The sequence below is a fragment of the Lissotriton vulgaris genome, chromosome 8 (genome assembly GCF_964263255.1).
Source record: "Lissotriton vulgaris chromosome 8, aLisVul1.2, whole genome shotgun sequence".
NCBI lineage: Eukaryota > Metazoa > Chordata > Amphibia > Caudata > Salamandridae > Lissotriton > Lissotriton vulgaris.
In genome coordinates this window covers 110,213,754-110,237,406 of record NC_141696.1, presented here as the reverse complement: position 1 = coordinate 110,237,406, position 23,653 = coordinate 110,213,754, and the positions used below count along the sequence as shown (strand labels likewise).

At 47.5% G+C, this 23,653-nt stretch overlaps 1 protein-coding gene across 2 annotated transcripts in view; it reads right to left on the bottom strand.

Moving 5' to 3' along the window:
- The window catches only part of INPPL1 (inositol polyphosphate phosphatase like 1), a 915,229-nt gene that overhangs the window by 321,911 nt on the left and 569,665 nt on the right, over positions 1-23,653 (bottom strand). For both annotated transcript variants that reach the window (XM_086933779.1, XM_086933780.1), the window contains one exon: positions 17,017-17,213. In XM_086933779.1, coding sequence (XP_086789905.1) covers positions 17,017-17,213 — 197 coding nt within the window. The remainder of the gene's footprint in view (positions 1-17,016; positions 17,214-23,653) is intronic.

Below are 23,653 nucleotides of genomic sequence, written 5' to 3'. Positions count from 1 at the left end.
TCAAGAAATTCTGAGACTGGTACTACCAGGAGAATAACTGAATCGCAGACTGAAGTAGAGTAAGTTTGTTCTCCAAAAGTTGCCCATAATTTTGCACCATTATCCTCTAGACACTGCAAAAGGGATCACATGTGATGCCAGCTGAAGGGATTGGAAAGATGTAAGAGGCAATTGATAACTAGTAGAGAGGATAACGGGCGTGCCTTTGGATGAAGAACAAATATATGCTATGCTCTCCGCTGAAAAATACAGTTTTGTGACTGGAGTATCCAGTATTGTAATTTTTGAACTGGAACAGCAGTCACATTGTTTAGGTTAACATGTAGACCAAACAAGAGAAAGATAGCTGAAGTTATGTGAAAATTAATCAATGCTTCCTCTGATGTTGCAGCGTTAGTTAAACAATCATCCAAGCAGGGACAGACATGAGGTAAGCCCCAGTCACTACAATACACTTTGAATAGGGAGTGATTATTGCTTACGACAAACCTCAGGACCTTCTGAGGTTCCTTTCTTACAGGAATGTGAAATTAGTAATTAGAAATTAGGTGAAACACCAACATTCTGAATTTCTCAATTTTTAACCATGAGTTTGGTCTGAGACCAAGTGTGGGTATGAATTCTTGTTGTGCACCTTTTTCAACTCTGAAAGTAAAGAGAATGAATTCCCATTCCTTTTTGCTGATGAGGTACCTTTTGGTGGAACAGACCGTGGGGATGTGAATCTCTGAGAATACTTATTCTGAACAATGTGTAAGATCCAGTGGTGTCTTTACCTTCCACCACTCTGCTAGGTGGGTTACAATGCTCCCCCTAGTCCCTGGAGGTGGTTCTCATATGACAATAGGTGATTGCTGACCATCATTTTCCTTTCACAGCTTACAGTAATGGTGGGATTTTCTCTGATGATTCTGCTGCTGTTGCTGAGACTAGTGAAGGATTTGAACCGGAGGAAAAAAGCCTATTGTACAATCTAGAGTGACTAATATTTCTTTTTTCCCAAACCTATGGCTAATAGAGTTTTCATCTCAGCATTCATAATATTCATGTAATCACTGGTGTGAGAGCAGAACAGAGGATTCCCATAGAAAGGGAGGTGAAGAATGTGTTGTTGAGCTTCTGCCTTGAGTTCAGAGAATCACAGCCAGAAACTGCAGCCCAAACACAGTTTGTTGCAATATCCGTGTGCTGTCTTATCGCAATAAACTACAGCCATACTAATTACTTGGGTTTAGACAAGCGCACCTTATTGGGGAATTTCCTGAAAGGCTGGCCTTTCTTTCCTTTTCATCTCCTCAGTGAAGCACTGACGGAAATCCCATATGAATCTAATGTAGTGTTCTAACAAGGCAGTGACATGGCAGTCTTCATAGCTGTGCCCAATGTTCTGCACAATTTCCTTTCGAGTCCATCCGTTTACTTTCCTTGTCTTTCGGGCTGCTGAGATGAACTCTGACAGGTTTTGATCAGGAGACATTTCTTTTGAAGCCTACTTGGGTAGACTGGACTGTTGCAGGAGTGAGAAGAACTTTCAGCAAAGGTTGGAAAAGATGAGGGAACAGAAGTAAAAGAGGTCTAGAAATTATCTATGATGAAGAGACTCAAAGATTACGGACATTGTTGTAGCTAGAACTAGCATAGAGATGTTTAAATTGGCCGTTCCTCAGACCACAACCTCATTGAAGGTTTGGATATCATCTGCCAGAGATACGCAAGCTAGAGGAGAATCCAACAATTTTGAAGAATGCCTCAAAATGGGTGAGAAATTTAAGAAAGTGAACATGCTAGAACCGGAACATTACTAATAATATGATCTCTTTTTGGAATGTGTTGAACGTCTCGAATGAGACCATGATCTTACTGGGGACTGAATTCTCTGTGGAAACCATGTTCTCTTATGATGGCTTCTCTGCCTGGAAGGATTTTGATGAACAGAGTGTGGTAAAGTTGGTGCTATTATTGTGGACTTGGTTAGATGACAAGAAGTTAGAGGTACTGGAAAAGTTGGAGGCGCTGGAGAAAAACGAGGAGAAACTTTGTCTTGTCAGAAAAAGAGTGGTGGAGAGATGAACTACTAGAATCACCTTGGGTGTACAGGAGTGGGCACTAGAGTAATACGAATTGAAGGCATGCAGTTGCCTTTTTATCTTTAGATGGTAAACCCACTTTTTGCAACAGCAGGAATTTTCTGAGTGCGAATGTCTTCCCAGAAGGAAAGTATCCAGAAAGTCCTCAAAATCTAAGGTAGCAATGGTAAATGGTCTTCAAGCCTTCAAGCTAAATGTGGTCTCAAATTTAAAGGTAGGTTCAAAACTGAAAGTCTGGGTGAATGCTTCAGCGTCGAGTGGTGTTTCAAAGTTGAACGTCTTACAGCATACTGGCCTTCAAGAGCCATCATCAAGTTACTACTGTACCCATACACAACGTCATCATCCTCTACCGGGAACAGCATCAGTTGCAGTATGAATGCTTCTCTATGGATCTGTCCCTTGGGGTGTCCTTAGAGAGTGATAATGGAGCTGGAGTAAAAGGACCCCCTTTTCCTAGCCTTTCAGACTTTCCGGAGGCTGTATTGGGAAGCCTCTCCTGCAAGCCAAGAAGCCTTATATTCTGGCTGTCAATTGAAGTTCCTCTGGACATCCTCTGGCTGTGGCAGAAGTCTTTAGGGTAATGGTCCTCTGGTAGGAAGACAATGGAGAGGTCCTTAAGGTCTGAAGGGGCCTTTTCTCACCACAGGCTTATAAACAGTGAAGGCACATTTCCTGACAGGAACAATTACAAGTTTCTGTCAGAAAATCACTTAACAACACTTTGTCCTAAAAGAGACGGAGCAAAAGCGAATTGGTAAGGTTGAGAAAGGTCTCCAATATAAGGGAAAAAAGGCATCGCTCATACTCCTGGATTGTATTTCCAAGATCTAGAGAAAAAAAACTGGCTTAACTGTTACCCGTGGGACATGATGAACACAAAGTTGGAAGGGTGATTCCTTAAACACAGAGTACCAGTGTTTCATTTCTATGGCAGCTTAGCTGCTAGAATGCCCAGAATTTACTTCCTTTTCCTTAAAATGGTAGGTTTGTGAACAATGTTTCTATTCCCCATGTATTAAATTAGTGACTAAATCCTTTTAATTAGCTGCTTTATAAAAGAAGAAAATAAATGAAACTTGGCTAATTGTTTGGCTTTTATAGGCAAGCACATTTTTCTACTAAAAAGCTCCATGCATAAATGTATATATTTTAATTTGTTCTAGGATCCAGCATCCAGGAAGGACATTACAGTTTTAATAATTATTGATGAGGAAAAGTGTAAGAAATGGGGGTCTCTAGTTGGCAGAGGTTTGAACCTTTGTCCAATTAGGGACCCTTCTTCCTAGTCAGGGTAAGGGGATACACTTCTAAAATAACCCCGCTCACCCCCTTGGTAGCTTGGCCCAAGCAGACAGGCTTATCTCAGAGGCAGTGGGTAAAGCATTTGTGCATGCATACAGTAAAATCACTACAAATGGACACCACACCAGTTTAGAAAAATAAGCAAACTTTATCTAAACCAACAAGACCAAAAACGACAACAATCCAACATACAATACACTTAAAAATAGTTACTGTGGGGGGGGCGTGGCTTGCAGCCGAGCATGGCGGCAGCATAAGGGAAGAGCTCCAGTGACAACGCGGCCTCTTCAACGATCCGGACACAAATCCGTACTTCACATGACCTCTGTGGAGAGGACCTGAAACCTGGGACCGGGCGGGACGGACGGCCGTGACTCCGGTGCAGATTGAACACCGGGAACCCAAGATAGAGACGACGGACCTGGCGGCCTAGAAAAGCAGTGGACACCAGTGGCTGGCGTACAGCAGAGACGGACAGGAAGTGCCAGGGACCCGGGCGAGAGACGCCGGAAGCACCCGTCCAAGAGGGAGCGCAGGAGAGATACGGAAGAGGTGCGCCGACGGCGGCAGTAGACATCACCGCAACGGTGGGGGCGCCTATAAGTGCAGAGAGTCGCACCGGGACACTTCTTGAAAAAAAGCCGGACTGCGGGCGGCGAGGAGAAACACGAAGAGAGCTGAATCCGGTGGGCAGCCATATTGGTACAGTAAATCGGCCCCCGGTGATAGAAATCCTCCCGCAGCCGAGGTAGGACAGCGGGAGGTGCCGGGGAGCTGCATCAAGTAGCGCATTGGGCCAAAGTGTCTGGAGCCTTGCAAATCACAGCCCTGCATGAGAAAGGAGCCAGGCGGTGATAGAGGCATAACAATACCGGCGGGCCGCCATCTTGGTGCAGTGCGGAGGACGCCCAACACGGACATAATCTTGATACACATGTCACAGCCTGACTGCCGGTTGCACAAGAGCCCTGACACCCGGAAACTCACTCGGCTACATCATAAAGACAGAAATATTGGAGCAGGGATAAGTAAAGGCATAATGAACACATAAACAGCCTGGTGACTGGTGAACTATACTGAGGGGCACAAAGGGGCAAGCGCTAAATCGACACTGAATCTGGGAGGCGTGTGGGGCAGAGGGAACCTCACAAAACTGACACGGATAAAACCTACGGCCAGGAAAATACAACGGGAAGGAGGGCTTAAACCAACCCCCCGCCCCCCTCCCCCTGCACAAGCCGGGACTTGGTCGCAGCTGCACCATTGGAGCGACGCCGTTAACTCAGAGGGCGCAGCCAGTGACCGCTAACTCAGTGGGCGCAGCTAATGGCACAACACTGTTGAACCCGGTGAGAGACAGTTGAAAGCCGCGGAAGACCTCGGGGACATCGACCATTCATCGATCCACTGGCAGCGGCAAAAATGTCGGGCAGGGGGAGTAAGAGCAACACTACCCAAACCAGAATTGACAGATTTGCATGCAACAAGAATGCCTCTCCTTCCGCGGACGGGAAATCTCCGGCAGGCAAGTCAGCAGAGGAAGCAGGCAGCAAGCAGGCCACACTGGACGACGTGATGAAAGCCCTGACGCAAGTCCAAGCGACGGTAGGGTCAATATCAACCGAGATCACACTTATCAGGGCGGACTTCCATAAATGTCCGGAAAAGTAAGCTCTATGGAGGTTGTGACGAAATCCCTGGTCGAGGATGTCTCTGAACTCCAGGCAACGGTGGAGAAGATAGCTGCGGAAAATAAGGCACTGCGAGAACGGTTGGACGACCAAGAAGGGCGCTCCAGACGGAACAACGTAAGGATCCTTGGGGTTCCAGAATCAGAAGGTTTGAGAGCAATGGACCTCTATGTGGAGGAGTTGATACAGAAAGAACTTAAACCCAAGGGCCTATCCACCTTCTTCTCCGTCGAAAGGGCCCACCGGGTCCCGGGAGGCAGACCGAAACTGGGTGCAGCGCCGCGACCGATCCTGGCTCGACTGTTCAACTTCAGAGATCGAGACGCCTTCCTGCAGGCGGCGCGAGTGGCACCACCAATTAAAATCCAAAATTCCACACTGGCCTTCTTTCCGGATTACACGGCCGAAGTTGCTCGTCGTAGGAGAACGTTTCTGGACATTAGGAAAGAACTCAGATCGAGAGAACTTCCGTACTCCATGCTGTTCCCGGCAAGACTGCGTGTAGTGGCAAACAACAAAACCTGGTTCTTTGATACCCCTGAGGTCGCTCGAGATTGGCTGGACGGCTGGAGACCAGTAGAGCCGCCGCGTGGGACACACAGAACACACAGGAACCAGGAACCAAACAGCTGCACAAGCTCCCAAGCGTCAGGACGCGGACCAGAAGACAGATCCCCAGTAAGAGACAATACTGTCCAGGCCTCGGATGACGAACAATAGACACCTGGTGTGAGATAACATTTATACCAAAGGCCTGACAGAACGCCCTGGATACTAGGTGGATGGCGACCACGGGGAGGAAGAGAGGCAGTTGTCTCCGGAGCAGTCCTTTCCCCAGCGAGCAAGTATTTTTAACTATGCGAAGCACTCTGCCAAGTTGGGGAAGCGGGCGGGGGTAAGTCCGTGGAGCAGGGGAGCAGGGAGGGAGACAACGTTTTGAAGTTAATGTTAGTATTGTTAGTCATCCCTCACGCCACATGGTACACGAGCGCACCGACTAACGAGCTATTCCTACACCTCAACATAGAACGCTATATACACACTGAAGCCTGTAACATGGCAGCTAGAACACTACCCAACCAATCCAATGGCCCAACGGTTACACACTGCACCCACTGAGGGCGCGCCTACGACAGTTGAGGTGCCTCCCCTGCGCATGCTTACTTGGAACATCAGAGGATTAGGAGATAAAATAAAGAGGGGGTTGGTTCTGCAAGCAATTAAACGCCAGGGCCCCGACCTAGTACTAGTCCAGGAGACGCACCTCACGGGAACAACATGTAAGGCACTTGACAGACGCGGATACGTGATGGCAGTACATTTTGAATTCACGACAGGCTCCCGGGGGGCGGGGATACTCATGAAAAAGACGTCACCCTTTATAGTAGAACACCGCAAGACGGATGATCAGGGTCGGTTCGCAGCACTACATGGCCAATGGGAAGGGAAACCCCTCAACGTGGTTTCCGTTTACATCCCCCCGGCACCCCAATCTGTTGCTTTGCCTGCCCTGGGTAGATTCCTTCTGGACCTCCCGGAAGGCGACACAATCATAGGAGGGGACCTCAATGCAATAGTGGACCCAACACTGGACACTGGACACATATCCCATTAGAGAACGTCCTCGGGGCACTGCAACGCTCCCAGGATTTCTAGAGGCAATGGGCATTACAGACGTATGGAGACAGCTAAACCCCACAGCGACACAATACACATACTACTCCGCTGTACACAATAGCCTGTCACGTATTGACTATTTCTTGTTCCTAGGGGTGGGAATGGGGAAAGTAGATAAAATAGAAATCCTGCCGAGAGGCATATCTGACCATTCACCAATATCCCTGTCACTCACCACCAAAGAGAAGAAGCGAGCCAGAATTTATCCACTATACCCGAACTACTTAAAAATCCCCAAGATCAGGAAAGACCTTAAATTAGTGACCACACACTATTTCGAGGAAAACGCGGGCTCAGTGTCCTCTCCCTCGGTCTTGTGGGAAGCGTACAAAACGTCCTGCGGGGAGAAGCGATAGCAGCAATTCCAGGGCACAAAAGAGAGTCACGGCGAGAGCTCACTGAGCTCGAGCTGACACTCCACAACGCGAACAACACCCACATGGCAGATCCCACACCGGAAGCAGCGCATCTATTACAACTACGGCAGCGACAATACCAAGCCCACCTTAAAACGACAGTCCAAGGATATCTCACAAGCACAGCATATAGAATATATGATGTAGGCGACAAGGCAGGGAAAATGCTGGCGTGGTTAGATAAGAGAGGGGGTAGTAATAGAGGTATACAGAGGCTGCACTCACATGACGGACAGTTGCAGACACATCCAGAAGAAATAGTGTGCACCCTGGCACGCCACTTCCGAGAGATATATACCCCAGAGCAGGAAGTCACTGCTCAGGCGGCGTTAAGCTCGCTTGAGAATATTGAAATCCCCAGGCTCCCACAGGGGGCAATGCAAGAGCTAGAGGCCGACCCGACAGAAGATGAAATTCAACAGGCGATTCAGGCGCTACAATCAGGAAAAGCGTTAGGGCCCAATGGAATACCCATAGAATGGTATAAATCGATGGCCGACACTCTCAGTAAACCATTACTGGAAATGTACACGGAGAGCCTGGAAAAGGCAGAACTGCCGCTAGACCAGCGCACCGCAACGATTGTAGCCATACCAAAGCCGGGTAAACCTCCGTCTGATTGCTCCTCGTATCGCCCCATTTCCCTACTTAACGTGGAGGCCAAGGTTCTGGCAAAACTACTAGCCAACCGTCTGGTACAACACCTGCAGACACTGATCCACCCTGATCAGTCGGGCTTTATGCCTCACAGGAGTACAGCATTGAATCTCAGGCGGGTACATGGGGTGTTGGCACGAGCACACCTTCTCTCGGAAAAAGCAGTGATTCTCTACCTTGATGCCAAAATGGCTTTTGATCTAGTAGAGTGGGAATATCTATTTGCCGTATTGGCACGTATGGGCTTTGGACCGAAATACATAGCATGGATACGACTACTCTATACGAAGCCGGTGGCACAAGTGGTAGCTAATGGTCACGTCTCGCAGACGTTCCCGCTGGGAAGGGGGACGAGGCAGGGATGCTCTCTGTCACCCCTGCTTTTTGCCCTGGTACTAGAACCCTTAGCAATCCTAATCAGAACAACACCGTTACTCAAAGGAATCAAATGGGAGGATGGGTGGGAAGATAAAATATCCCTATATGCGGATGATATGCTGATTTATATGGTTGAGCCTGAAAATGGGATCCCAGCATTGTTAAATCTCTGTAACACACATGGGAAGTCGTCGGGCTATACCCTGAACTGGTCCAAGTCGGTGATATACACTCTAAAGGGTCCGGATCCGGTGCTACCATCGGATTGCCCCCTTGCAATGGCCCCGAACTCCTTTAAATATTTAGGCATTGTTATTACAAAGAGTGCAGCATACTTCTTAGACAAAAACTTGAAGCCGCCTATGGAACATCTTCGTGCTGATGTTAAACACTGGGCGACCTTACCACTGACCCTCCTCGGGCGTGCAGCCCTTTATAAAATGATGGCACTACCCAGATTCCTATATGTATTGGAAAACACCCTGTATCCTATTGCACCGCGATACTTCAAGCAGGTCGCAGCTCTGGTCACAAACCTCCTCTGGAATAATGGCCCGGCACATATAGCATATGATAAGATGACTAAGAGTTGGTATGAGGGAGGTATAGCATTGCCGAACATACAGCTGTTCAACTGGGCAGCCCATCTTAAAATAATAAACCAATGGATACACACTCCAAGAAGTGACCCAGCATATAGAGCGGATTGGTCACAGCTAGGGACGGACTGTATGCTCTCAGTACTATATAACAAATCGCAAGTTAAGAAACGGCTGGGACCGACGCAACACACAGCGGCCGTGTGGCACATAGCACAAACACGACTAGGTTGGAAGGGGAAAATCACCAAACTAACACCACTATGGGACACCAAGACATTAGGGAACCTACGGTCTAGTAAGGGATTTACGCAATGGGACTGTATAGGAATCTCCACAGCTGGGGAGTTATGGGACAAAGACACGGTGGTCGCATTTCCGCAGCTCCAACAACAATATGGCCTGGGCCCGACAGAGACGTTTAGATATGTGCAAATAAGACACGCACTGCTCCAGGCGATCCCAGTAGGCACTGATATACCAGAGTCCTCACCACTGGAGGATAGGCTGTTGACGGATTATATGCAACAAAGCGCGACCTCCCTCACATATAAAAAACTGATAAACAACCTAGGGGACCCTACAATAAAACTACGAGAAAAATGGGTGGGAGAAATAGGTGAGGTCACTGAGTCAGAGTGGAACGAAGCACTAGCATCACCAAGAGAAGTAGGTATCTCAGCAAAATTCAGATTAGTGCAACTTAAAATTTTACATCGCATTTACTACACTAGGACCTTGCTTCACAAAATACATAGGGCACCACATCCCTTTTGTCTTCGAGGATGCGGGGAGGAGGGAACACTGTACCATACACTCTGGGATTGCCCGCGCATACAGGAATTCTGGAGACAGGTTGTGCGCACTGTTTCACAAACGCGTAAGATCTCCGTTCTGCCAGACCCTCGCAAATGCTTATTGAACATCTGGGACCCCAATGATCTGGATAGATATGGTCATATATGGGCTACCCTGGCCATGATGGTAGCTAAACGAGACATTGCGCAAAAATGGGGGGCACAGGAACTGCCTACAGCTACTAGGTGGAGTAAAAACATGGACATGCTGATGGTTACAGAAAGGGCGGTGTATGTGCTCAGGGCATGCCCCCGAAAATGGAATAAGGTATGGACAGCATGGAATATTTATAGAGGAGAAATTTGTGAACCCTTACCGGAAGAAGAAGACTTGGACTCTGATGGGGACGATGAATAGATAGCTGGGTGGTGGTTTGCTACAATTACTGAACCAGACAGGGCAACGTTCAAATACGGATTTACCGAGCTGCCTAACATGAAGCAGGTGGAGTGGCTGGAAGTCGGTGTGTACGTGAAAAGACTACTTAAATGTGATGACTCTTTTTAGTTTTAAGATTTAATGTTCTGATGGTTAAAATAATGTACTGTACAACACAGAAGGCCTTTAAAATGTACTACGAGAAGTGATGTATGCATACACGGTTACGTTACTACTTCTTACTGTTTGAAACCGGCTAGCTATATACAAGATCAAGCAGTAGACACTATGGATATACTCCGTATGGATATGTGAGTCTGAGATGAAAGTTCGAATGTAAGCTTGTGAATACAACTTATGCCTTAAATTTCAATAAAGATTTTGAAAAAAAAAAATTGTTACTGTGCAAAATTTAAATTGCAGGAAAAACTTTAAGATATAGTTCCTCTGTCTCGGAAACTCTGTCCGGGGCTACCACAATACTCAATTCGACAGAGGCTAAGAATTCCAGCCAACCGTGTCGATACGGGATAGCTGAAGCGCCGACAGACTCGGAGACAGTACCTTTTGTTGTTGCGGCCGACATGATGGTTCGAGCTGGTCCGGGGAAACCGTTGCGGTTGCGATGTGAGATGGAAGCATTGCAGCGGGCGGTGTCCTCATGAATCAGTACAGGCAGCGGCTCGTTGATGGAGTTGGTGATACCAAAGCTTGCGTTGCAGGGGGAGACGATGCTCGATGCAGTGCTGGCAGGTCACGAAGCAGCAACGGAGTCGGTTGATGTTCGAGTCGGGCAGCGACGGAGTTGATTATGTCAGTGCAGCATGTAGCAAAGCATTGCAGAGTGCGATATCTACAGGACACGGTGCAAGCAGCGGCTCGTTGACAGAGTCGGTGAGACCAAGGTTGCGTTGCGAAACGAGGCGGTGCTCTCTATGATGCTTTCAAGACATGGAATCCTGCGTCGGACTCGGTGACAGGGTCGGTTACCCTTTTCTTCTCCAAGCAACTGAATCCAGTGGTTCCAGAGACGGTGGCCGGAAGCTTGGTGAGGTCTTTGATGTTTCTCAGACCTTGTGAACAGGGGCAAGCTCCACTGCAACCCCTTGGAGATCTTCTTCAAGCAGGGGACACAGCAGACAGCAAAGTCCTTTTCATTTCCTTGCCAGAAACAGCCACTGCAGGCCAACCCCAGACAGCACACAGCAAAGGGGCAGTACTCCTCCTCCAGTTTCTCCAGCTCTTCTCCTTTGCAAAGGTTCCTCTTGATTTCCCAGAAGTGATCTAAAAGTCTGACGTCTGGGCCTCTCTTTTTATACAGCAAAATCCTTTGTTCTCTGGTGGCAGAGAATCCCTGTGTTCAGTCAAAACCAGTTGTGTCCTCTCTGGTGCAACTTCCTGGCAGGAGGTGGAGACAGCATTGTGTCAGGCAGACCAGGCCCATTCAGGTAAAAGGAAATCTCCTCCCCCTACTCTAAATGCAGCCCAGGTCTGTTCAGCCCAGCCCTGACTCATCCAGACGCTCTGGAGCCACTGATTATTCCCAGCCCCTGTTACTCCAAAGCCAGACGGTCAATACACTGGATGGCTAAGCAAAAAAATATCTACTTTGTAAAAGTGGTATTTTCAAACACAGATTGTAAAAATCACCTACACTAAAAGATGCAGTTTAACAATCTGAGTTCAGGCATACTAAACTTTATTTTCCTACCTTGTTCCCAGGGGTAGTTATGTTTATAAGATGTTATAGGCAAACTGCCCATTTTATCCTATGGGAACAGGTAGCCTTGCAATAGTGAAAAACGAAATTGGCAGTAATTCATTATCAGGACATGCCACACACATCAGTGCATGTCCTCCCTTTCACATTCATTACACCCTGCCCACAGGGGTACCTTGGGCCTATCTTAGGGGTGACTAACATGTAAGAACAAGCATTTGCAATGCAATAGGTCCCGCATTAGGAAAGTTTGAGCTATTGGCATTGTAAATGGCGAAGCTTTTATTTATGTTATTAGTTTTCAAATAATTAAAGTAATAGGTGTGTTATTTACAATGCCACGTGTTCAAACTTTTGCAAATGTGACATTTATATTATTTGTATTGCAATATGTGTTGTCTGTCTGTTAATTAGTTGTTGTGCTATTATGAATAATAAGAAAATCTTGTAACTTGTTTAAATAAGTAATATGCATATTAAAGTTGTTGGCGAGTTTGTGAAATTTTGCAAAGGTGGTGCGGCAATTATTAGTTATTATTGATATGTACTGCGTTAATTTAGACAACATAATGCTACTTTATTCATATACACACAAATATTGTACTGCCTCACATATAAATACACTGCATTGCATTACACACATAATGTGCTGCCTTACACACACACATTGCTGTGTTACAAACATAGACACTGCACTCCTTTACACACACTGCACTGTTTAATACACATGGTGCTGCTTTATACATAAATACTGTATTGCTTTAGAAACATATACTGTGTTAACTTACATATACATACATTGCACTTTTTTATACACACACTGTGTTATTTCATATATACATTATGCTTTTTAACATACATATACTGTGCTGTCTCCACACACACACTGTGCTTGTTTATACACACACTGCGCTGCTTGACACATATACAATGATGCCTTACATACACTGTGTTGCCTCTTATACATACTGCACTGCTTTACATACACATACTGTGCTTTTTCACACATATACTGCTGCTATACATACACTGTAGTACCTTATACACATTGGCTTCTTATACACACACTGCGGTATTTGACACATATACAATGCTGCCTCATATACACTGTGTTGCCTCTTATACATACTGCACTGCTTTACATACATATACTGTGCTGTTTCACACATATACTGCTGCTATACATACACTGTACTACCTTATACACATTGGCTGCTTATACACACACTGCGGTACTTAACACATATACAATGCTGCCTCACATACACTGTGTTGCCTCTTATGCATACTGCACTGCTTTACATACACATACTGTGCTTTTTCACACATATACTGCACTGCTATACATACACTGCACTACCTTATACACATTGGCTGCCTTACATACACATTGCATTGTTATACATACACATACTGTTGCTTTATAAACATACAGACACATAATACACTTCCTCACACATATACATATTGTATTGCCTTACATATACATTGCACTGCCTTACAAATACACAGTGCTGCCTTGCATACACTATATTGTGCTGTGTTACACACCATGCTGCTTTACACATGTACACACATACACTGTGCTGCTCTATACATACATATTGCATTGCTTTATATATACACTATGCTGTCTTACATACACACAATGCTGCCTTACATACACACTGCCACATTTCACACACACATAGTGCTGCCTTATACATACACAGACACACATAGCACTTTTGTACCCACATATATTGTTGCCTTATAAACAAACACATATTAACTTACTTACACACACACATTGCTGCTTATTGTACAATTATACTATGCTGTTTCACACACACACAATGCTGCTTTACACATGTATACACACATATGTGCTGCTTCATACATACACATTGCATTGCTTTATACATACACTGTGTTGTTTTACATATACGTTGTGCTGCATTATATATATACATACATAGTGCAGTGCATCACACACACATAGTGATGCCTTACATATACACAGATTACTGCATTATTTTTTTATTTGCGCAGTGCGGCGTTTCCAAAGTGATAGGTGAAGTAAAGAGAGGGGCGGGCTTGTAGTGCTGTAGTATGGAGCGTGTAAAAAAGAATAATTGGAAAAGGGCATTGAGCAGCAGGTGAGAGAGTATGCTGAGTAATAGTGGCTGGTAGGGCAGAGCGAGGCGGGAAGAAAAGCGATAGATCGTGCAATGCAAATGAATGTTAAGAGGGACAGGAGGCAGGCGTGGGCTATTATGGAGTTCGTATTTTTGTTTCGGCAAATGTAAGCGTGTTTGCGGCAGTTATGGGGTGATATCTGAGAAGCAGGTGCCGCGCGCAAGCAAGAACGTACAGAGTGCATTGAGATTGTAATATAATAGCATTGTAATACAAATGCAGCATTTCAATATTTAATTTAAATGTAATTGCTAAAATAATTATTTTCTATGACTGCCGATTTTTAGTATATTGCATTATTTTTTCAAGCTTAATAATTAATAACGTAAAAAATACGATTATTAATGGTAACAAAAAAACAAATAGTACGCTGAAACTGAAAGTGGTAGCCGTTCGTCACATAAGCGTATGCATTGCGCATGCGCCCTGTGCCTTGGACATGGGCGTAGGATAGAGCACGTGGCAGAGTCTAATTTTTGGTAAGCTGTTTGTGCTTGCATGTTGCTAACTATGTAAAGAAGCAGAAGTTGAAGACGTGTTTACAGAAGTTTAGTGGCTGGTAAGTTGAGCACGTTCTATGTATATATTGAGTGTTATGTTGTACATGTGAAGCTCTCATTGTACGCTATATGTGAAGTGTGTGTGATACTATATGTGTTGTACGCGTAATATACTGTTATGTATCGCACATGAAATGCTGTATGCGTGAAGTGTAGTGTAACGTTTTAAAGAAGCTGTAAATAGTAAAATAATGCGAATATTTAAACGTGTGTTTTGTTCTCTGTTGTTATTGCAGATTGTACGACTTACTTAAAATGGTGCCTTTAAGACATGTTGCATGCGAATGTTGACGCAGGAAGTTATTAGTAAAGTACGAAAAAGCAGCTTTTTGGGGGAAATAAATGTTGTTTTGTTATTGTTACGTACCTGTAATGCAAGTGAATATGGACCGGACAGGGGTGAGGCCTTCACTATTGTAGAGTTATTGTTTTGTTTGAGCAAATGCGAGGGTGTTTGCAGAAATTATGGGTGCTGTCTAAAAGGCTGGTGTGGCATTTAATTGTAAGTGCACGTTCCTTTATATACTAATAATCTACTATGCCAATCCAATAATTTAAACGTATTTGCGCAGTTATTTTGATGTGCGCAGCTTGGCGCGTAGAAAGTACGAGGTGGGAGGAGAGAGGAGCAGCTTTGTTGTGTAGTAATATAAAGAGTGTAAATAGAAACTAGTGAAAGAAGGGCAGTGGGCAGCAGGGGGGGTGAGGGGGGGCTGGGTGATGGTAGCTAAAAGCGGAGAGCGAAGCGGAAGAAAAGCGGTAAATATTGCTTTATAAGTAAATATTTAGCGGTTAGGGGGTGGCAGCAGGGTGGGGGGGGGCTGGATGATAGTAGTTGGAAGCAGAGAGCGAGTGCAAGAAAAGCGGTAAATAATGCGTGAATTTGGAGCGGACAGGGGGCGGCAGCGGAAAGGGGGGGGAGGGGGGCTGGGTGATGGTAGCTGGAAGCGGAGAGGGAAGCGCAAGAAAAGCTGTACATAATGCTGTGCAAGTGAATATGGACCGAACAGCGTTACGCTTTCACTATTGTGGACTTATTGTTTATTTGAGCACATGCGAGGGTGTTTGCAGAAGTAATGGGTGCTGTATAAGAGGCTGGTGTCGCATATAATTGTAAGTGCACGTTACTTTGCATTATTGAGTAGTTACATGCTGAACTGTAATCACATTGCCAGCAGTAGTAGTGCGGCCACAAGGTTAAGCATGCCCGGTAATGTCGCCTGAAGTCTTGAGTACAGATTACATGTTACGCTGTCTTTCAAGCCAGTGTTTTAATGATGTCTGTTTGTGCTCGAAGGGAAGAATAGGGCAACAGGAACTCTGACCTGATGTTAAATGTAACTTATAAACATGGCACTTGGGAAATGGCTTTGGAGTTTTCGCCTTCAGTGTTTTCACTGCATTGATTGTGTTGTTGCTCCTAAGAATCAAAACTACAAGCAGTTTGCCCTATTGATAACTTTAAAATGAGAGCACTGCAAAGAAGTGTTTTCAAAGGGATAGGAGCGTTTAAAAACATAATACGTGCATAGTGCTCAGCAGAAAACCATGGCGCCACAAAAATAATGAAAAGACAGCTTCATAAAAAATAATGAGCATGTTCATTACGAGGCAGCTTGCAAATAATAATTTAAAGCCTGCTTTAAAAATGATGCTAACAGCGAGCATGTTATTCAAAAGCCAGAATTACAGATAATGGTCACAGCAAGCGTGTTCATTCAAAGCCAGCCTCGGGAAAACGAAACTAATGAAAAGCGAAACTGACACTGACACTGCACACACAGCAAGCAGCGCGCTCCCGAGGTGAAATCTGACATTGGAAAGGCGCGCGTCTGATTGCTGTCCACTTTCACAAATACGGGTAACATTAGTTGTCGAGCTGACAGCATTCATGCTTTCGCATGAATGCCCCGTCAGCTCGACCTAAAAAGGAAGGTTAGGGCCTGGCAAGTGGGTGCACTTACCAGGTTGACATGGCAGTACCAGAGTCACATTTGCAGGCTGCTTATGTGGGTGGCACAATCAGTGCTGCAGGCCCACTAGCAGCATTTGTTTTACAGGCCCTGGGCAAACACAGTGCACTGTACTAGGTACTGACTAGTAAATCAAATATGCCAATCAGGAAATCACTAATCCATAGCGATACTTTAGAAAGGGAGCACTTGCATTTTGGCACTGAACAGCCGTGGCAAATTGCATAACACATCTATACCAGCAAAAACGAAGTCCAATACAGAGCAAAAACACAGGAAGCAAAGGTAAAAATACAGGGGAAACCCACACCAATGGTGCCAGGTATTACAAAGAGAAATTAACATTTCATCAGTTGTTTCCTCAAGAAGACTTTTACTATGACAGCCTTTAACGGTTTCCTTCAAGATCACAGCATCCCAACAGGCAAAGACGTCCATTATAAAATTGTGTTTTTCTCTCAGAAGATAGTGGGTTCCCTTTAGATATATAATTGCACCAGATGTCTCAGTCCACTTGTTTATAAAGGATAGAACCTTACCGAACGATACTCTATCTCAGTGCAGTCCTTCAGCACCCCTCGCAAGAAGTCAATCCAGTCTTTGTCGGTGACTGAGTTTTCCTGAGTTCCAAACACGTAGATATCATGAGGGATGGTGACTGTCATCTCATCTAGCGTCTTGCCCAATCCCTTTGAACCAATCCACGAGGTGATATTTTTCTGCGGTGGCACGCTGCCTGTAAAACAGGAAAGAAACACTGTTATGGAGCTATGTGGAGTTTAAGTGGCAGTAATAGTTTATCTAAAGGCATATCCTAGGGCCATGAACCATTAATGTACAAAAATACTATGCTCGATATTCAGATCGACATCTTACAGAGCTGGGATGGTTGATGTTAGCTAGCGACCGACAAAAATAATGTACTGTAGACTTGCACCTGTGACAAATGATGCAGGGAGAAGTACTACAATTGCTACATTTAAGAACTTCAATAAGGAGACTAGGAGGTAGGTCAGGATTCTGCCTTTTATTAACAAAAATAGTAGAACGAATATGCTACTTACCAGTATGCATCTGTTCTTGGCATGTAGGGCTGCTGACATTCATATCTGTGCATAGATCGCCGCCTAGTGTTGGGTCCGGATGATTGCACATTGTTGTCCTGGAAGAGTCTTCGAAGTATCACGAGATAGGTGGCTCCTCCCCTGGACTACAGTGCGCATGGGCATCGACTCCATCCTCAAGATTGTTTTTAGCCATTGTGGCCAAGATGGAGTGAAACTCAGTGAATGATGGCCATGCTAGAAGTATATGTGAATTCTGCAGCTGCTACAGGCGCCGGGGAGGAGGGCGGGCGATATGAATGTCAGCAGCCCTACATGCCAAGAACAGATGCATACTGGTAAGTAGCATATTCGGTTCGAGGCATGTGGGCTGCTGAATTCATATCTGTGCATAGAATACATAGCAGTCCCTCCATTAGCGGCGGCCGCCCGTGCCAGCTGCAGCAGTTTGGAAAAGTGTTTTGAGAACAGCCTGCCCTACAGCTGCCTGCTGTTTGGAGTGCACATCAACACAGTAATGCTTAGTAAATGTGTGTGTGGTAGACCATGTGGCTGCTCTACATATGTCTTCCAAAGGAATGTTTCCAAGGAATGCCATAGAGTCCCCCAACTTTCTGGTGGAGTGGGCTCTTGGTGGAATGGTAAGAGTGCGTTTTGCTTTCAGATAGCAGATCTGGATACATTTAACGATCCACCTAGCAATACCAGCCTTGGAAATAGGGTTACCTTTGTGGTGTGGTGCAAAGGCGACAAAGAGTTGCTTAGTTTTCCTAAAATCCTTGGTCCTATCGATGTAATACATCAGGGCCCTTTTGACGTCAAGGGTATGGAGCATCCGCTCCGCCAATGACTCAGGATTTTGAAAGAAAACAGGTAGTTCAATAGTTTGGTTGATATGGAATTGAGACACAACCTTGGGAAGAAATTTCGGGTTAGTGCGAAGCACTACCATGTTGGAATGAATTTGAATAAATGGCTCTAGGATTGTTAGGGCTTGCAATTCACTAACCCTCCGTAGCGATGTAATTGCTATGAGGAAAGCCACTTTCCACGTCAAGAACTGAATCTCGCAGGAATGCAGTGGTTAAAAGGGAGGACCCATCAGCCTGGTAGGGACCACATTGAGGTTCCACTCCGGAGCTGGTGGAGTCTGTGGAGGAATGACTCGTTTGAGCCCTTCCAGAAAAGCCTTAATGGCAGGCACCCTGAAGAGGGAGAGGCGCTGCCTATTCTGGAGATAAGCGGCCATTGCAGACAGATGAATGCGAATGGAAGCATAGGCCAGATTACACTTGTACAGATGGAAAAGGTAACAGATGATGTTCTGAATGGAAGCATCCAGCGGGTTAATGTTGTGGTCTGCACAATAAATGACAAACCGCTTCCATTTCACCGCATAGCATGCTCTGGTGGTGGGCTTCCTTGCCTCCCGAATGATGTCCATACAGTCGGAAGGTAAGTGCAGGTAGCCAAACTCTAGGACTTCAGGAGCCAGATCGCCAGGTTGAGCTGTTGCGGATCTGGATGCTGAATGTCGCCATGGCTCTGCGTCAGAAGGCTGGGTGTGAGATGTAGCCTTTGATGCGGTACCACGGACAGTTCCAGAAACGTGGTGTACCATGGTTGGCGAGCCCACGTTGGAGCAACCAGGATGAGAGTCATCGAGTGCTGCCTGAGCTTGCGTGCCACCAGCGGTATCAGAGGTGCTGGGGGAAAAGCGTACGCAAATTTGCCTGACCAGTTCATCCATATCGCATTGCCCTGCGACTGTGGGTGTGGGAACCTGGCGGCGAAGCTTTGGCATTTTGCGTTCTCCCTTGTGGCGAAGAGGTCGATCTCTGGATGACCCCACCTTCGGAAGTACGGTTGGAGAACTGATGGATGTATCTCCCACTCGTGCATTTGGTGGCTGTGCCTGCTGAGCAGGTCCGCCATCTGATTGTCCTTGCCCGGGAGGTGCTCTGCCATGAGGAAGATATTCCTCTGAATGGCCCACTTCCACATGCTCTGAGCCAGATGAGACAGCTGCGGAGAGTGTGTTCCTCCCTGCTTCTGAATGTAGTACATTGCCGTCATGTTGTCCGACGGGATCAACACGACCGTGTTGCACAGGTGTACTTTGAAGGCTTTTAGTGCCATGAAGATCGCCATCAGTTCCAGAACATTGATGTGCATATTCCTCTGCTGTTGCGTCCCTAGTCCCTGCACAGTGTATTGGAGTACATGCGCTCCCCATCCCTGGAGAGAAGCGTCCCTCGTCAGGATGATCTGTGGCACAGGTTCCTGGAACGGTCGGCCCTTGCAAAGGTTTCGTGGATTCCACCAATGCAGAGAGTTGTATGCCCGACCGCTCACCAACACTAGGTCTTTCAATTGGCCGTGAGCCTGAGTCCACTGACGTGCTAAGCACTCCTGAAGCGGACGCATATGTAGTCTCGGGTGCGGGACAATGGAGATGCAGGAGGCCATCATGCCTATCAACTGCATGAACACTCTTGCTGGAAGCGAGTGTTGAGGTCTGAATTTTTGGATCAGCGATTGAATGCTGCTGACTCTCACTGAATTCGGCTGTGCTGTGGCCGCCAGAGTGTCTATGGTCGCACCCAGATACTGCCGTATGTGGGCGGGCTGGAGGTGGGATTTCGTGTAATTCAGTGAGAATCCCAGATCGTGCAGGAGGTGAATGGTGTGGGACACGTGGGCGGCACACTGCTGGGCTGACTTCGCTTGAATGAGCCAGTCGTCCAGATAAGGGTAGACGTGGATGTTTTGTCTCCTTAGATGTGCCGCCACCGTCGCCAGGCACTTGGTGAACACCCTGGGAGCCGTGGTGACACCGAAAGGCAAAACCTTGAATTGGTAGTGCTGGTTTTGGATGGTGAACTTGAGATATTTCCTGTGTGAAGGGTGTAGTGGAATGTGAAAGTACGCATCCTTTAGGTCTAAAGTTGCGAGAAAGTCCCCCTGCCGGAGCAACGGGAGCACTTGCTGCAGGGTCAGCATGTGGAAGTGCTCCGACAGGATGTAAAAGTTGAGGGGCCTGAGGTCTAGAATGGGCCTGAGGGATCCGTCCTTTTTGGGAATCAGGAAGTACAGGGAGTAAACCCCTGTGCCTCTTTCCTGCATAGGCATGAGCTCTATTGCCCCTTTTTGCAGCATGACGTTGACTTCCTGCTGCAATAAGTGCAAGTGCTCGTCCGACATAGGACGGTGCCTTGGGGGTATGTTGGGTGGAGAGGATGTTAACTCCAGACAATAACCGAATTGGATACGCTTTCTGACCCACCTGTCCGTGGTGATGGACTTCCAGACGGGCAGGAACTGCTGGAGTCTCCCCCCGACCGGTGTTGGGTGGTCGGGGGGCAGTGACAAGGCGTCACTGTTTGCTGGTGGTAGAGGACCTGGAGCTGTTGTTGCCACGTCCTCTGCCTTTGGCGCTGTTGCCGCGATATCCACCACGACTCTTGTTGGCATAAGTAGTCTGGGTGTTGCCCTTGTAGAATTGCGCGGACTGTGAAAGCTGACCCCTTGAGGTGCCTCTAGTATTGGAGCGACGAAAGGACCCACCCCGAAACTGCTGGGACTGCAAGGCACCCATGGATTTTGCAGTGTCAGTGTCCTTCATTTTCTCTAGGGTGGTGTCAACCTCTGGGCCAAACAGGTGATCTGGGTTGACCGTTTGGTTCAAGATGGTGGTTTGGATGTCTGGCTTAAAACCAGAGATTCGTAGCCAGGCATGTCTCCGAAGCATAACACTGGTGTTAATAGCTCGCGCAGCGGTGTCAGCTGCGTCCAGACCGCACTTAATGGAAGCGTTGGAGATCAGCTTCCCCTCTTGGATTAGCATCTCAGCCCCTTCTTTGTATTGATCGGGCAGGTGTTGCAAAAGGGTCTCTAGTGTATCGTAGTGTGCCCTGTCATAACGCGCCAGAAGCGCCTGTGTGTTTGAGATGCGCCATATGTTGGCTGCCTGAGCTCCTACCCTCTTCCCTGAAGCCTCAAAGACCTTGGATTCTTTGTCTGGGGGAGGAGCATCACCCGTAGTCTGCGAATTGGCCCTCTTCCGGGCATTCGAGACGACAAGGGAGTGCAGAGGCAACTGTCCTCTAATGTAGGTTGGATCAGTAGGTGCCGCTTTGTATTTTTTGTCAATCCTTGGGTTGATGACCCTCGCCCTGGTAGGTTCCTTGAAGACCTCAGCAGCATGCTTCAAAACACCTTTCAGCATAGGCAGAGTTTTTACAGTCTTTTCCGATACAGAAAAGGTGTCAAAGAGGAAATCCACATCCACAGGGTCAGCATGCAGCTGGACATTGTGATTGGCAGCGGCCCGTTCAATGAGGGCATTGAAAGCAGCAGAGTCCTCAGTAGGTGAAGTCTTAGCAGAGAAAAGTTGAGGGTCTTGGCCTGAATGAGGATCCCCAGGGTCACCACCAGCTGACCAGGGCTCATGTGTATCTTCTGGGTCTGTGTAGACCGGATAGCTATATTCATCCTCCTCATCGCCCTCCCCAGCGTCCACATCGGAGTAAGTGGGCGAAACCTCATGAGCTTGCGGTGAAAGGGGTTCCACCAAGGCAGGGGTACCAGCAGAGTCCATTTTCTTTTTGAGGGGGATTCTGTAAGACTCCAATTGGGGTTCTGGGGTGATTTTCCTCCGTTTCGGCGTCGATGAAATGTTCCTGATGCTCCCCTTCCGATGGTTGTCGAGGCCGCGGGCCGTGGACCACCAATGACGCCTTCGGCGCCGAAGAGACCTTCTCGAGCACACCGGCCCCCGGCCTCGGGCGAAAGCCTTCGGCGCCGTCTTAGGCGGCAAGGTGAAGAGGATCGGCGTGGACGCCTTAACCGGTTTCTCCAGAGGCTTGGGAGGCGGAGGGTCCTTCGGCTCGACCGCCGCGGCGCCGTCCCTAATGCGCTGCAGGGATTCCGTGACCCGTCTTCGTGAACGCGGCAGATGGACGTGCCGGTTCGACGGAGTCCTTCGAGGACGGTTTCGGAGTTGAGGCCTTCGAGGTCACTTTCGGAGTCGACTCACGTGGCGCAGCACCCTTGGCCTTGTCGTGTGGAAGCGGGGCTGAGAGGACCTTTGGGTCATCGGGTCGCTTCTTCGGGTCGCCGAGAGATTTCTTCGGATCGTCGACCGCCTTCTTCGGGTCGACCCGGACCCTGCCGGCGTCGATCGTCTTCGGCGCCGACGCGCCAGTGTCGAACACCTTCACCTTAGTCTTCGGCGCGGTAGTCTTCGGCTCGGCACCCTCGACTTGGCCTTTCGGCTCGACAGCCATCTTTGGTTTCTTCGGCGCCGAGGCCTCAGAAGTCTTCGATCCGACTAATGCGATGCGCACTTTTGGTTTCGATACCTGCACCTGCGCAGTATCTGGGGTCGAGACCGTAGTTTTCACTTTCGGTTTCGTTTTGACCGGGAGTGGCTCGGTAACAATGTCCGTGGCCGGGCCCGAAGGCGGGCCGTGGAACCCACATTGTGGTCTTGGGTAAGGCCCGAAGGTGATCCCTCGACCTGGGCTTTATAGATAGGCACGGCCCCAGAGTCTGACTGAGGGAGCTCCTCGTCCGAGCTATCCTCCATGGCCCCGAGGGCCCCGTCGTCGTCTCCTACCTCCTCGACGACTTCTTCGCTTTCGAACACCTCAGCATCAGCGTCGTAGTCTTCTTCGACGTCCGACGCGGGGTTCGATTCCGAGACGTCCTGGATATATTCTTCCTCGACATCCCCAGCATCGAAAATGTCCGTAGGCGCCGGAGCCGATTGCTGGGCCTCCAGTCGCGCAGCTCGTCGGAGCTTGAGTGTCTTCTTGGACCTGAATCACGCACAGGCCATACACTTGGCCTCATCGTGGTCCCGCGACAGACACTTGTTGCACACCGGGTGGACGTCGATGTGTGGGTACTTCGAGTTACAGACCGGACATCTTTTGAATGGACTTCGGTCCATGATGGATGGTCGATGAGTCTGGAGCGTCCACAAGGCCTTCCGCGCCGAAAGCACGCGGAAGGACAGAACCCGGCGCGGAGCCGAAGTAGAAGTTGTTAAGCCGAACGCGAGACAATACCGACGCAAGACTAAAGACCTTTTGGTCTCAAGGAAAGT